The sequence below is a fragment of the Microcaecilia unicolor genome, chromosome 8 (assembly GCF_901765095.1).
Source record: "Microcaecilia unicolor chromosome 8, aMicUni1.1, whole genome shotgun sequence".
Lineage (NCBI taxonomy): Eukaryota > Metazoa > Chordata > Amphibia > Gymnophiona > Siphonopidae > Microcaecilia > Microcaecilia unicolor.
The window spans coordinates 178,921,441-178,936,879 of record NC_044038.1 but is presented as its reverse complement, the minus strand read 5'-3'; the positions used below and the strand labels follow the sequence as shown (position 1 = coordinate 178,936,879).

Sequence of the window (15,439 nt, the reverse complement as noted above, 5' to 3'; positions counted from 1 at the left end):
CCCCAGTTTCAGCCCCCTTCATCCACATGCCTTGCATTAGGTCCCCCCTTTTCAGCCCCAGACCCATTCTCCCACCTGACCCAGGCATGGCCCCTTCTCAGACCCCAGTTCCAGCCCCCTTCTCCCATCTGAGAACCCCATCCCCTTCTCCTATCTGGGCTCCCCATCCCCCATCTGGGCTACCCTCCCCATCTCCCATCTGGGCCCCCCGACCCGCCTACCAGCTCCGTCGAGATGACAGCCCTCTTCTCCTGCCACCACCCTGCCTTTAAAAAAAATCTGTAAAGCGGCGCGGCAGGCAGCACCTTGCATCTGCCCTGCTTGTAAAAGAAGTAGATCTCCTCATCGGGCCTTCCCTCATTGTGTCCCGCCCTCACGGAAATAGGAAGTTACCTCAGAGGAGTGCGGGACACAGTGAGGGAAGGCCCGACAATGACGAGATCTACTTCTTTTACAAGCAGGGCAGACGCGAGGCGCTGCCTGCCACGCTGCTTCACTGATTTTTTTTTTAAGGTAGGTAGGAGCAGCGGGAGCAGAGCACCCCCCACCCGCTGACACCTGGGACGGACCGCTCCGCCCTTGCTACGCCACTGTCCCACTGTCTCTCATACAGGAGAGAGAGGTGGTGTGAAGGGTGATGTGGGGAGAGTGGTGTTGGAGAGGTCAGCCCCAAACTCCAGGAGGTCACACTGATACATGTTTTTCCTGCTAGGACTCTTCAACAGCTCTCTCAGAGACAAGTAGTCTGCAGCAAACAATTCAGTTCAAGTACCCTACAGATGACATTGAGCCTCGGACATGCAGGTTTCATGCCAGACTTGGGCTTCTCAAACTATTGTGGACCCGACCTGTTCTTTTCTTTCAACCACAGTAGCAGCACTTGGAGAAATGGATCAAGCTTCACTCTCGAGATATTTATGCCACATTACGAAAAAGAGAACACAATGGGATAACATCATGTGTGTATTCTATGCTTTGCTAGTCCAGAAAATGAGAAAGGAATTACTGATTGCATACATGGTGCACCAACACCCCCTTGTGAAAAGATGTGGCCTACTCATTGTAAGTACTTGCACTCCTTCAAGTTCAAGTAGTAAAAAACATTCAACTTCTGAAGTACACCAGATATAGCTTGTCAAACTCAGCTCTTTTGTCAAGACTTCTTCCTACTTTACAGCCATCAATAAGGGGCAGCTTTCAATACTGTTTGAGAGCAGAATTTTCCCAAAACTTGGAAGAAGGCCTTAAGATGGGCTAAATTGGATTGGACCTATATGCCAAGAGCCAGAGCAAGGTTCAACAGGCCAGATCATCAATACCCCTAGAAGTGCATGCTGCCACCCAGAATAAAATCCATGAAGTAGGAATGATATTGACCAAAACTAGACACTGAATGCATCACTTAGTCTGTTGTTCACATTATCTTGTGCTTACTCCAAAGTTGGTATGCCAATTACAACCACCAGGGGCACACTGTACCCACACAAACACTAGTGGCAAGAAATGAAGATGACATTGCAAAGTCAATTACTGAACAGGAAGCTTTCAGTTTAGATTTAAAATAGCTTAGATGTCAGTCAGGAAATCTGAGAAGAGAGGGTTTGAAAACAAAGATAGCAAGCTGAAAGGGAACTGTGCAGACTATTTGAAAAAGCAAGACACACAGCGGAAAACAGAACAGTGCTGTAGCATATGGCCTCTCGACTTCAGTCCTCTGCATCTGTTTGGTGGACACTGTATGGCAGATCCATTTTCTCTGCATTACACTGCACCGGGAGTATGAATAGTAATTCAGCATGGTACCGGAAGATTGGAGGGTGGCCAATGTAACGCCGATTTTTCAAAGAGGTTCCAGAGGTGATCCAAGAAACTATAGACCGGTGAGCTTGTCACCGGTGCTGGGCAAAATGGTAGAGACTATTATAAAGAACAAAATTACAGAGTATATTCAAATACATGGATTAATGCGACAAAGCCAACATCAGTTTAGTGACGGGAAACCTTGCCTCATCAATTTATTACATTTCTTTGAAGGGGTGAACAAATGTGTGGATAAAGAGGGTCGGTCGATATTGTGTACCCAGATTTTAAAAAAGGCATTTGACAAAAGTACCTCATGAAAGACTCCAGAGGAAACTGGAGAGTCATGGGATAGGAGGTAGTGCTCTATTGTGGATTTAAAAAACTTCATTGGCTCCCTATCCATTTCCGCATACAAGTTCAAACTCCTCTTATTGACTTACAAGTGCATTCACTCTGCAGCTCCTCAGTACCCCTCCACTCTTATCTCCCCCTACACTCCTCCCTGGGAACTCCATTCATCAGGTAAATCTCTTATCTGCACCCTTCTCCTCCACTGCTAACTGCAGACTCTCTTCCTTTTATCTTGCTGCACCATAGACCTGGAATAGACTTCCTGAGCCTATACATCAAGCTCCATCTCTGGCTGTCTTCAAATCTAGGCTAAAAGCCCACCTTTTTGATGCTGCTTTTAACTTCTAATCCTCACTCATTTCTTCAGTACCTATGTTGTATCATTCCCACCTTAGTTATTCCCTTATTTGACCCATTTGTCTGTGCTAGATTGTAAGCTCTGTCAAGCAGGGACTGTCTCTTCATTTCCAGTGTACAGTGCTGCGTACGTCTAGTAGTGCTATAGAATGATAAGTAGCAGTCTTTGGGATTCCGGAATCTTTGCTACTCTCTGGGCTTCTGCACAGAACCTGCTACTCTTTAGAATTCCGGAATCTTGCTACTCTCTGGGATTCTGCACAGAATCTGCTACTCTTTAGAATTCCAGAATCTTGCTACTCTTTGTCCTTATCCCTTATTTGTCCTGTTTGGGTGTCCTAATTAGATTGTAAGCTTTGTCAAGCAGGGACTCTCGCTTCATGTTCAAATGTACAGCACCACGTACGTCTAGTAGCGCTATAAAAAAAAGTAGACCACAGGAGGTACACTGGCTAATTCCTGCGGTTAGTGACTGGCATTGAATGTCTGGTCTGGTTTATTTTTTGTCAGTTTAAAGATAATAATCTAAGTCAATAATTCACACTTAGTCGGTTATCTTTAAACCGGCCAAAGATAAATATGGCCACGATCCTGGCTTTAAAAATTGTCAGATAGCCAGTTATATCTCCCGATATAACAGGTTATCTGCTAACTGAGGATAGCCATTATCCCCCATTGAATATTGGTAGGTTAAATAGCAATGAATCTTACCTGTCCCCATATGCTTTATAGCAGAAATCAGGCCCAAAAAGTTGCCACATAACGTTAACCAAATGCAGAGCAACGCACAAAGGCCAGTATCAAATTAATTTAAGCCTCAAATTTTATTAAAATTAACCATAAGTGGAAACTGAATCTTATTACAACGCCCATATGCCCAACATTGTTTTGGCCCCAGACAATAATTCCACATAAGGTGACCACATAAAGCGCTTCTGGGTTGCACATAAAGGGTTTCAAACACCAGACAAAAGAAGTCCCCAAAGGGTAAATAAATAGGCAGATGGACATTATAATCAGACTCACAATTTTCACTTTTACTTATGGTTGTTATTAAGTAAACTGAGGCTCGTATGCTTTATAACAAAAACCTCTTGACCATTTCAGTAGCTGCCCTATATCTTTTTGAAGGTGTGGTCTCCAGACTTGTACACAGTACTCTGAAGTGAGGTTTCAAAGGCACTATCACTTCCTTTTTTCTGTTGGCTGTTTCCTTTACTCATGCATCGAGTATCCTTCTGGCTTTTGCTGTTCTTAAGGTAAATATGTAGAAAAAGCATCAGATATGATCATGCAGTTCCTTTTTTTTTGTGCACAGAAGTACTTCACACCTTGTTATGTATCAATCCTTTGGGTACTTGTAGCCCAAATTCATGAACCTGCATTTTTAGAATTAGATGTTAGCTGCCAACTTTTAGAACCTTCAAACTGCTCTAGAGTCTTCCTCATGTTAGCCATACCATCTGTTAAAGTTTTCATTCTGATCCTAAAAGGGATGCAAACTGTCATCCTGCTTGACCCATATCTGATATAGTGCTTGTACTAATGCTCAACCAAGGAACAAAAAGATAGAGCAAAACTTCATCATTTATCAGTGCAAGTAAGAAAGTTCTTTCTATTCACCTGCAGGATTTTGCCAAACTCACTTTGCTTGGGATAGGGCAGGTTCAGTTTATTCTCCTACATTGCAGTTACTCAGGACCGTCTGCATATTCATATACCCATATTATCAGCAGATAAGGTTTTTCATATTGCAGACACCAAACGTACACCACTTTGATAGTATCTGGGATTGCAGGCAGTATGTAAGAATTAAAATCAGACATTCTGTACTCTCCCTGTCCTGCAAGATGTAAATTAGGATCCTTAAAAAGTGTTCAATAAAAGGAGTTTCAGACTAGCTCATGAACACAGAACACATATGCATCTCTCAAGACATATATTAAACACTACATAGTGAAACTGTGGGGTAAATGTTTAATGCCAGGTATCCAGAACACTCAGCACAATGGTAAATTTGTACACAGGTCAATCATTAACAGAGTGGAAAAGATGCAATACAGAGTTCAGTGAATGGAGTAGAAGCCAGTCAGACAACTAGAACTACAAAAAAATATCAATCTTCAAATCAAGCCCATCTTTACTTCAACAAGTCAGACTGGGCATTGAACAGGCCAGTACGGAGGCAGAGTGGCTTAAGCACAAGCTCCGGCTTTGCCTTTCATGTAACAAGTTCACAATAATTTTCTCTGTACTTCTTTGCACATTACTACAAAACCTTTCACTATGCTAATTGGTTAGCTAATTTCTTCTCCTACAAAAAAAAAAAAAAAAAAATCAAACAAGATCCCTGCAAATAAAAACAGTTCCTTTTAAACTAGTGAACTTTCGTTTACAGCTCTACCCCTCAGTTTAACTATTCTTTAGACAGCCCTCCCCCCAGCGTATAGGGCCAGGCTCACTGCCTCCACCCAACAAAGGCCCACACTAAATTCAGGCAGCCCCCAGGGTCACTGCTGGACCATGCCAACACCAGATAACAGCTCCTCTTTGCTTGGTTCACATGATGTATGTTCAAGCAGCAGCTTCAGCCATATGGAAGACGATCACGGTCCATCACTGGTCCAAAATGCATCACAGGCTTTTTATGCCACCGCTGTCTGGCCAAGAGCACTGCCTGCAAAAATAGGAACAAAACACCCAGTTACTGGCACCTGAAAATCAGAGCAGCTGTTACAAGGCCTGGGCAATGCAACTGGGGACAAAGAGAAAAAAGTACGGTTCAGCTCCTGAAATGAAGACAAGCTGCACAAATCAGGATATTAAGCCTTTTAGAGAAAAGGAAAAGCTCTAAAAAAAAAAAAAAAGTCATTGTACATATAAAGTAGTCCTAGCTCACATTAGAAACCAGTACTGTCTTCAGTTAGTCTGATTCTTTTCAATATTTTTGAAAAACACTGCAGAAGGACATTCAGAACATTCAGGAAAAGTTCTGCTTTCTTGTGGACAATAAAACCTGCAACAAGATAGACATCCTAACTATGGAAGATGTGAGGAAGAATCTAAGCCTGAAAAATGCATTTAGTATTTAAGATTATATATATAAAAATATGAAAATAAAAACCAAACCCACACGGCCATGCATTTGGGCTGCAAAAATCAGATGGATCGTTACAGTTTATGGTATGAAATTTTTCAATGCAGAGTATCTCATGATACTAAGGTAGCCAAACAAGTAGATAAGGTGATCACAAAAGCCAGAAGGAGAGGAAAAGCCAATAGGAATATATGATGTTATAGTGCCCAAGTCTCCAGTAAAACTTCATTTGGAGTACTGTGCCATAGTTCTGGAAACTACACCTTCAAAAGATATAGATATACAACAGGATGGAGACAGCTGAGCAGTGGTCAGTCTTCAGGACACACCTAACCAGTCAGGTTTTAAAGATACCCACAACAAACATGCATGAGAAATTCACATGCACTAACTCCCTAATATACGTATTTCATGCATATTTACTGCGAGTATCCTGAAAACCTGATTGGATTGGTGTTCCCCGAAGACTGGGTTGAGAACCACTGGTCAAGGGTGGCTCTAAAATGATCAAACTGTCTCTAAGTTTTAAAGACAAGCTTACAGATCTAACAGTGATTCCCAAACCTGTCCTGGGGGACCATAAGCTTATCAGATGGTCACGATATCCCTAATGATTATACAAAAGGGGAGATCTGCATGTGTGTCACCATTATATACAAATCTCTTATGTATATTGATTAGAAATTCTGAAAATTAGACTGGCTGGTGGTCCCCTAGGACAAGCTTGAGAACGACTGACACATATATACCCTGGAGAAGAGGCAGGAAAGTGGAGATCTGATACAGATATTTAAATACCGCCAAGGCAAACACAGGAGGGCTCTGCTATAAAATAAAAAATAAATTTCACAATCATGTAACCAAACAAGAAAAGGGCCAGACTCAAAGTATACAATAAACAAGAAATACAAATTAACTTGGATGGGGAAAATCCACTGCTTATTTCTAGGATAAGCAGAATAAAATGTATTGTACTTTTTTGGGATCTTGCCAGGTACCTGTGACCTGGATTGGCCACTGTTGGAAACAGGATGCTGGGCTTGATGGACCTTTGCTCTGTCCCAGTATGGCAACACTTATGTACCTACCAGAGTCTACCATATTAAGGATTCCAAGTCTAAATCAAAGCTTAAAAATAAACAAAAACACCCAAACATTTGATTCAAATTTAATACATTCCATGGACATTTAAAATAATATCACTTAAACAGGTATGGAATTAAAACCTATGCTACTAAGTAAAGAGGAAAAAAAAGCAAACAGCAGCAAAAAAAAGTTAAAAAAATGGATAGGTTGATACAAGACCTTATAAGGTACCTTGAGGTGGAGGATCCTGTGTGTCTGGCTCTGGAGGAGGAATAGGAGGGGGTGGAGGAGTTGGCCCAGGCTCCTCTTTATTCTGGGAAGCCAGGAACTCATGTATGGACTTCTCAATCTGTGGCCTGAAGACATGATTCAGTTTAGGATCCACCACTTGGAAATAATTCTGTCCACTCCAGCTTCCAGCATGCCAGACCTTTCCAAAATGCAAAGCCAGCATTCAGTGGGAAGTTATATCCTTTGTCACCTACCCTCGAGTCTCCTCGCCACCCCCCCCTCCCCCCCAAAAAAAGATGCAGTTATGTATTTATCTGAAAGAAAGACGTTCAACTACTTTGCACAGTGGGAAATACAGGAATTTAAGAGGTAGCTTGTCTCAGTGGTGTTATTACTTCCATTAGAAACTGGGAAAATAAAGTTAGAAGGATCCTACAGCAGGTTTTTTTTAGTTTGTTTCATTTTATTTTTATAGATTCTCACATTTTCAAATAACTTCAGTATCTTCAATACATATTTAAATGACTGTGAAAGGTAACTGCCTCATATTTCAGTATTTGAGAACACGTACCACACCCTGCTACATATTATCAGTGGCTCTTATCATACCATAATTCCCTTTAAATCAAAACTAAGATTCCCACTAATTCTTGGAAAAGTTCTCCATGAATGATCAGCTCTCCAAATAAGGAAGGATACTGAAGCTATACAACTGAAAGGTAGCAAAAATGTGCTTTCCAAAACGCTATGTACCAAGAATGAATCTACTCCAACAGAAATATCATGGAGGAGCCTAATGGTTAGTGCAGTGGCCTAAAAACCAGGGCCACTGGGATTGATTTCCACTGCAGTTCCTTGTAACTCTGGAACAGTCACTTAACCCTCCGTTGCTCCAGGTACAAAATAAGCGATATAATATGTAAACAGCTTTGACTGTAAGCACGGAAAGGCGGTATAGCAAGTCCCATCCTCTTTTCTTTTCAGGAGGAAGCAGCACTTATAAGCCAAGTACATCCAAAAGAAATGAGCAATTTTCTGGGACAAACTGTTTACAGGGTCTGAAACTTAAAGACTGCTGCTGTCTTGCAGTGAATCTTAACTAATGGACTCTCTTGGACTAAACGTATATAACATTAAAGTCTGGTTGATTATACAGACCATGACAGTATTTCTCAATGTCACTCCTATGATCCACTGCCAGAATTTCAACCTTTTCATTATCAATTAGCGTTAGCAGCACTTAAAGTCCCTGTATCTAACCTTCACATGTACCTCCTCCTCCAGCTCCAAGCAGTGACATCATTCTCTGCAGGGCAGTATGGAAGCTCAAGGTTCTGGGAAACCAAAATGACCAACCTCCTGCCACTATTTTATTGCTCTAAACAATGCATTATAAAATCAACAAGATACCTGAAGGCTATACTTTTAAATTATATTCTTTACAGTTGACAGCGTTTCCCTTTTCATTAGAGGGCTGCTACTGCTATAAATCCTTATTTCTTCACTGATGCCAGAAACCTAAACTTGGGTTGCTTTTGCAGTGTTTTGATCCTCATGAAGCTTCAATATTCAGGTTACTTCCTGCAAGTGATAGGCCTGGACACCACTGGTCATTATGTGTCAAGTCCGAATGCTGCTGGCTTACTGGATTACACTCTGCCTAAGGCTGTTCCTCAGCTGGTTTTTGTTCATGCTCGCATTCCACTCTTGCTTGTCCAAGTGAGTTGACACAAAGTTGTCCACTTTCTGCCGCAAATTTTGGTAAGCCGGCTAGAACAGAGGAAAGACATAAGGACACTGCAAAATTACTTGTACAGAGGATAAATTATGCAGAAATATTAATAAAGGCAAATGGATATTAAACAGTAAATCTGAATTTAAGTCCAATATTCCAAAATCCACCCACTTCCTCGATCACTTTAGTACAGGCTTCAACTATTGATCCTTATCAGTTCCTTTTTTTCTCCCAACCATGTCAGGAAAAATGATGCTAACTAGAATTTTTTTTAATGTCTAATGAGAATGAAACTGAAAAGCACGTTTGCAAAACTCACCCAGTCCATTTTGTTTTGTCAGTGCTGAGTTACATGATTTCATTCATCAAGACAAGATTCATTTACTGTAGCTTATTCCTGTGCCAAAAGTCACTGTCCATATATTTTAATGGCTTTATGTTGAATACTCTATGCAAGGCTCACTCAGTCCAAAAGCTGCTATTTTTCTCAAAACAGCTGCTGATGGACTGAGTGAGTTTTGGAGAAAAAAAAGTGCTCTTTAATTATTTCTCACAATTTCATCTAAAGGACCAGAACCCTGCCAGGTACTTGTAAACTGGATAGGCCACTGTTAGAAACACAGATACTGGGTTTGATAGACCTTTGGTCTAACCCAGAAGGAGAAATTAGGTCTTACCTGATAATTATCTTTCTATTTGTCCTTCCCACTATTCCATAACCTGTGGGACAGTTGTGCTCATCAACCAGCAGGTGGAGACAGAACTAAAAACTGAGCTGAAACATATCTCTTGGCATCCAGTCCAGCTCCTCAGTATTTTCCTAGACAAGCAGTAAGGAGAAACCCAGAATAAACATAACCTTAAACAACTTAACCTAACACTAACCACACGAGCAAACATGTGTGGACCTCCCTTCTCTGAACAACTTGTAGAGAGCAAGAGATATGCAGTAACCCCTATGCAAGGTGTCAGCCGTTATTTGACTCATTACTTCACACGACTAAACATCTCAGAAACCTCGGATAGGCCTATGGAATAGCGGGAAAGACTAATAGAAAGAAAATGATCAGCTAAGACCCAATTTCTCCTTCCATCATGTAGCTTCCCACTATTCCAGAACCTGTGGAATGTTTAAAAGCAATCCCTAGAGCAGGTGGGATCCTAGCGCCACCGCCCTGAGGACCAAAACCCCAAAACTGGCTTCTGCGTGCACCACAACATTCACCCTATAGGGCTTGGTAAAGGTATGAAGCATTGACCATGTTCCTGCCTTGTAATTATCCGCCAGAGACAGTAAGATAGTGTCTGCCCAGGATGTCACTGTATGCCTCGTAGAATAAGCCCACAAGGCCTAAGGAACCTGCTTTCCCACAAGGAAATAAGCTAAGGTGATAATCTCCATCAGAAATCTAGCAATTGTGGGCTTGGAAGCCATGAGACCAAGCCTTTGTTTACCAAAAAAAGCATAGTCTATCCGATTTGCAAAACTCATTTTCAACTTTCAGATATCTAATGACTACATATGGAGAAGCTTCAACGAAGAATACTGAGCCTCTTCATCCTCTCTGTGAAAGGATGGAAGCTCCACAGATTGGTTGCGATGAAATATTGATACCACTTTCAGCAGGAATGAACAGTGCATAGGAAGACCCCCCCACACACACACACACCGTCAAAAAAACAAAGCAAGGGATCCCGAGAATCTGAAGCCCCGAAATCTTACATACCAATGTAAGAACCACTGAAAATGCTATCTTTAGCGCAAGATCTTCAAGAAGGCCTTCCAGAGTGGCTTTAATAAAGGCTTCTAAAGAGCGCGGACTAAATTAAGGTTCGGGAGGCTGCAAGTGGCCTGCTCCCTACAAGGATCAAATGATATCCGGGTGAGCCGCAAAAGGCATCTTCTGTAGTTAGCCCCTGAAACAGGCCAAAGCCCCAAACTGAACTTTTAGAGAACACAACGCCAATCCTTTCTGCCTGGAGAATGCTAGCATTTGCACAACCAGCAGAAAGGGAAAAGGCCAAGGCTTAGAACACCAGCCCTTGAATGTCCTCCACACTTTCGCATACACTGTGGATGAAGAGCATTTCTGAGCCTGAAGCAAGGTAGGAATGACCAAGTCAGAATAACCTTTTCATCGCAACCAAGTCTTTTCAAGGGCCGAGGAGTAAGACCAAAGGGGCATGGATCCTCCATGAGCACCGGACCTTGCTTGAGGTAGGCCGTGTACCTACGCAAGACAGAGAGGAGCCCCGCCCAGCAGTTGAATCAGGTCTGTGTACTTGCCTCCACCGCCAGTCTGGGGCTACAAGAATTATTTGACCATGATACAATGCAATCCTTTTCAACACACGACCTACCATGGGCCAAAAATGGAAGACACAGATGTGTCTCTGGCCAGGGCTGCAGTAGGGCATTAAGCCCAGTTCTTTCCAATGGCTGAAGAACTTGGGCACTCTAGCATTCCTTTTTGTCACCATCAAGTCCAGACGTGGTAAGCCCCATAGGTCCACTATCAGCTGAAACCCCTGGGTGAATAGTTCCCATTCTTCTGAGTCCAAGGAGTGCCTGCTCATGAAGTTCACTTCCACATTCAAGGACCCTATGATGCGAGCTGCTGAGAAACAGAGAAGATTTTTCTCTGCCCAACAACTGCAAGTCCCACCTTGCTTGTTGATATAAGCTACAGTCATCACTGTCAGCAAAAACTCAGACCTGGGCCCCTGCCTGAAAGGGAGCGAAGTCACATAAGGCATTCTGCACTGCCCTAAGCTCCAAGTGATTTATCAGTCATTGAGACTCTTGTTCCATCTAGATGCCCTGTGCCAGATGAACTTGTAATAAGCTCCCCAACCTGATTTGCTACTGTCCATGTCACCACATCCTATTGTGTTATCAGAAAGGAAGCGCCAACGGTAAAATTCCTGGGCGACAACCACCACTGCATACTCTGCCAACCAGCGTCCAAAAAAGACTAGGAGGCATGTGATGAAGCTACAATGTAGTAAATTTAATACGAATCTGAGAAACATTTTCTTCACTCACAGTGTAATTAAACTCTGGAATTCTTTGCCAGAGAATGTGGTAAAGGCGGTTATCTTAGAGGAGTTTAAAAAAAGGTTTGGACAGCTTCCTAAAAGGAAAAGTCCATAGACCATTATTAAATGGACTTGGGGAAAATTCACTATTTCTGAGATAAGCAGTATAGAATGTGTTGTTCTTTTTTGGGATCTTGCCTGGTATTTGTGACCTGGATTGGCCACTGTTGGAAACAGGATGGACTTGATGGACCTTTGGTCTTTCCCAGTATGGCAATACTTATGTACTTAAGATGAAGGTCTCACTTCTGTGACACCAGAGTCCAGCAGCTGAGAAGAGATTCCTGTAATGGCCACATATGAGCCCTTGCCCATGGCACTTCCATCACAGTCATTACTGACCCAAGAACCTGGACATAGACCCAGGGCCTGGGACTATCTTGACTGAGAAGACGAATCTGCTGAACCAGTTTCACTCTCCTGCACTCGGTGAGGAAGATCCTCTCCTGTGCTGTGATGAAACAATGTCCATATACTCCAGTGTCTGAGATGTAGTCTGCTCGTCTCGAAATTGATCGACCAACCTAATGACTGCAGGAAAACCGGTAACTTTCTCCACTACTGCCATGCTGTCTGAAAAGGATGATGCACACGAGTTAGTCGTCGAGATATGAGTGAACTCAGATTCCCTAGAGCCGAAGGAAGGACGCCACCACCACCCTAACCTTGGCAAAAGCTCTTGGAGGCATGGCGAGACCAAAGGGCAAAGCCATGAACTGGAAGAGAGTGGCCCGGTACCACAATACAAGTATATGAAGTACACCTCCTTTTAAATCAAGGGCGATGAGACATTCTCTCGCTTGAACAGAGACTGACTGCTCTTAGTGCTCCAAGTGAAAGTGGGACACTTGGAGACAGTGATTTAGACCTTTGATATCTAAGAACGTATGAAAGCTGCCTTCCTTCCTATGGTGGCCTGAACCTCGACCGCCTTGGTTCCCCTTTCGACAAGGAGACTGCAAAATGAGAGAAGCAACTGGGTAGGAGAACTCCACCTTGTAATCTTCTGTAAGACTATCCAGAACCTACAAGTCCGATGTGATTTTGGTCCACTCCTCCCGAAACTCCTGAAAACGTCCTCCCACTGGAGGAAGAGAAGAATGGACCAGCCTTGCATCACTGGAAAGCTCAGAAGGCATTGGGCGCCCTAGCTGAGAGGAGGAGGAGGACTTCCTGTCCACACAAAAGGAAGACTGATATGGCTTGAAAGCGGGTCTTCTGTCCATAATTGCTGATGACAGGTCGGTACCATCTGCCATCTTGAAATTGAGAGCCTCCTTAAGACAGATGACCAGAGCCTTTTGGCTTATTCTCCAGCAACCACTGTAGCTTAGTTTTCTCCAGTTCTTTCACCAAGTTACTGAGATCTTTTCCAAACAGCCACATGTGTCGAAAGGGCAGTTTAACTAGATATGACTAATGCTGCATCTGATGCCCAATGCCACAACCAGAAATGCAGACATGCTGTGACAGCCAGAAGTACACTGCAGGCTGTAATATCTCAAATAGTATCTGCCAAGTAGGTCAACCCCGCTTTCAGATGGGCATTACGGTGCCCATCTTATGTTGCCAACTGATGCCACTTCAGGCATGCTCCTGTTATGAATGAGTGGCACACTGTTGCTTGAAGGCTCAAAGCCACTTCAAAGGCTTGTTTCGGCGAGCTTTCTAGCTTCGTACCCTGTAGGTCTTCTAGGGCAAAGCCCATTTCCACCTGCTCCTGGAGCTAGAAAATACTGAGGAGCTGGCCTGGATGCCAAGAGAAATATGTCTCAGCTCAGTTTTCAGTTCTCTATCTCCACCTGCCGGTTGATGAACACAATTATCCCACAGGTTCTGGAATAGTGGGAAGCTATAAAATGAAATGGCATTCTGTTTTAAGTACTTTTGGGTTACAAGGTTCACCACCTGTACTTTTTAATTGTTTTTAATTTAAATTGTAAACTGTTTTGGTTTGACTACAAGAAAAATGGTATATCAAATGTAATAAAGCACAAGAACTATCTAGTTCTCTGGATTATGATAGGCCATAAACAAAATTTTTACCAGCTCTTAAGGAGCCATTATTAGAAGCGAGACATAGTCCCCTGGCATGATATATGCATATTTGTTGTATTCTAAAATTATATGTAAAACATCTACATGTTCAAAGTTACAAAATAGCATATGTAACTTTTTAAGTCTATGTGCTTTGCAAATGAGCCCCCTAACATACTGGATTTTCTCATTTAAAATATTGACTTTTCAAGCTTGACCTGCAGCAGCATTCGGCGGCTACACATCTCTTCTGCATCCCATTAACTTTGGGGTAAAGTGCCAGCCCTACCTGAATAGGCAACTGCAGTCCTGAGTCTGCTTTACTGCATTCTTGGAACTGTTCCAACTTTGTTAGGGAACTGCATGCGGAGTCAGCAGATCAGTGCTCTGCACAGAGAGGCAAAAACCAGAACCAGCCCTCCTTGTTCAATTGATCTGGTGCGAGATACCAAAACTACTTGTCCCTGCCATGGGCAGACTGGACGGGCCATATAACCTTTATCTGCCCCCATTCTCTTATTTCTATAGCAGTCCTGCTAGCCTAGAACGCCAATGAAAAGCTTTTGGTAGGGATCTCTCTGTTTACAACAGGAAAGAGAAGAGTAGCAGCAGGAATGGGGAGATATACTGCTTTGTTGTGCTCCATCCCTCCGGCCTCACTCTATCCCCTATTAAATGTCTTCTGGTGACTTGAAATCCTTGGCCACCTTTAAATCTAGACTGAAAGCCCACCTCTTTAACATGGCTTTTGACTATGTTTATGCAGCGCTATGTACGCCTTGTAGCGCTATAGAAATGCTAAATAGTAGTAGTAATGTGGGGCGAGTACGAACCCACTTCAGCCTCCCACTCCCCTGTCAAGGTGCAACACAAAGAGTGGAAACAGACACAGCTCAGCCCTTCTTGAGGAGATGGGTTCTGCCGCCTCCGCCACTCTGAACTTAAGCTGGGCTCCAAGTAGTGTATGAGAAGGGAAGGAGTGCTGGAGCCACCCCTGAAGGGGGGGGGGGGGGGGGGCAGAACATTGCGCACTGCTCTCCTGGACATACCTTGGTATCAACGTCCGCCAGGCAGTCCCGGCGGAAGCCGTCGAACAGGCCGCGGCTCTTGAGCTGCTCCACGATCAGTGCGATGAGCTGCGAATCCCCGGGCGGCAGGGAAGCGGGATTCGTACCGCCACCCCCGGCTGCTGAGGGGCCGCCACTCGACGCACTGCTGCTGCCGCTGTCCGCCATCTTCGCCCGGTACCGGCTTCAAGACGCGAGGAAGCGGCACAACAACACAACCTTCCCTCAAATAATAGCGACCAACGGACCGACTCACTCGCACAGCAGCACACCTTCCGCCCTAGTGCATGCTGGGATGCAGAGTCACAAAGACTTGAGAGCGCGAGACCGGAAGTCTGGAGCCTGTGCACTACATGCTGGGATGTAGAGTCACAAAGGCTTGCGGGCTCGAGACCGGAAGTAGGGAGTCTGTGCACTGCTTGCCGGGATATGGAGTTAAAGCCGGTGGGGGGGGGGGGGGGGGGGAGTTGGTTATTTTGAATTTGGAGAAGTAGGTTCTTTGTCTTCGTTAGTCCTGACCATTTTTGTCCCCCCACAATAAACAATAATATTTCCCTAGTACAGTTCAGTGCGCGT

The 15,439-nt window shown here is 43.6% G+C and overlaps 1 protein-coding gene across 1 annotated transcript; it reads right to left on the bottom strand.

The window, feature by feature from the left end:
• Window positions 1-4,468: 4,468 nt before the first annotated feature.
• BOD1 (biorientation of chromosomes in cell division 1) lies at window positions 4,469-15,203 on the bottom strand. The gene is given in 5 exon segments (XM_030211787.1): window positions 4,469-5,188; window positions 6,926-7,087; window positions 7,090-7,124; window positions 8,571-8,695; window positions 14,846-15,203. Coding segments are annotated over 5 exon segments (540 nt in total). The 5' UTR covers window positions 15,032-15,203; the 3' UTR covers window positions 4,469-5,156.
• Window positions 15,204-15,439: the final 236 nt, after the last annotated feature.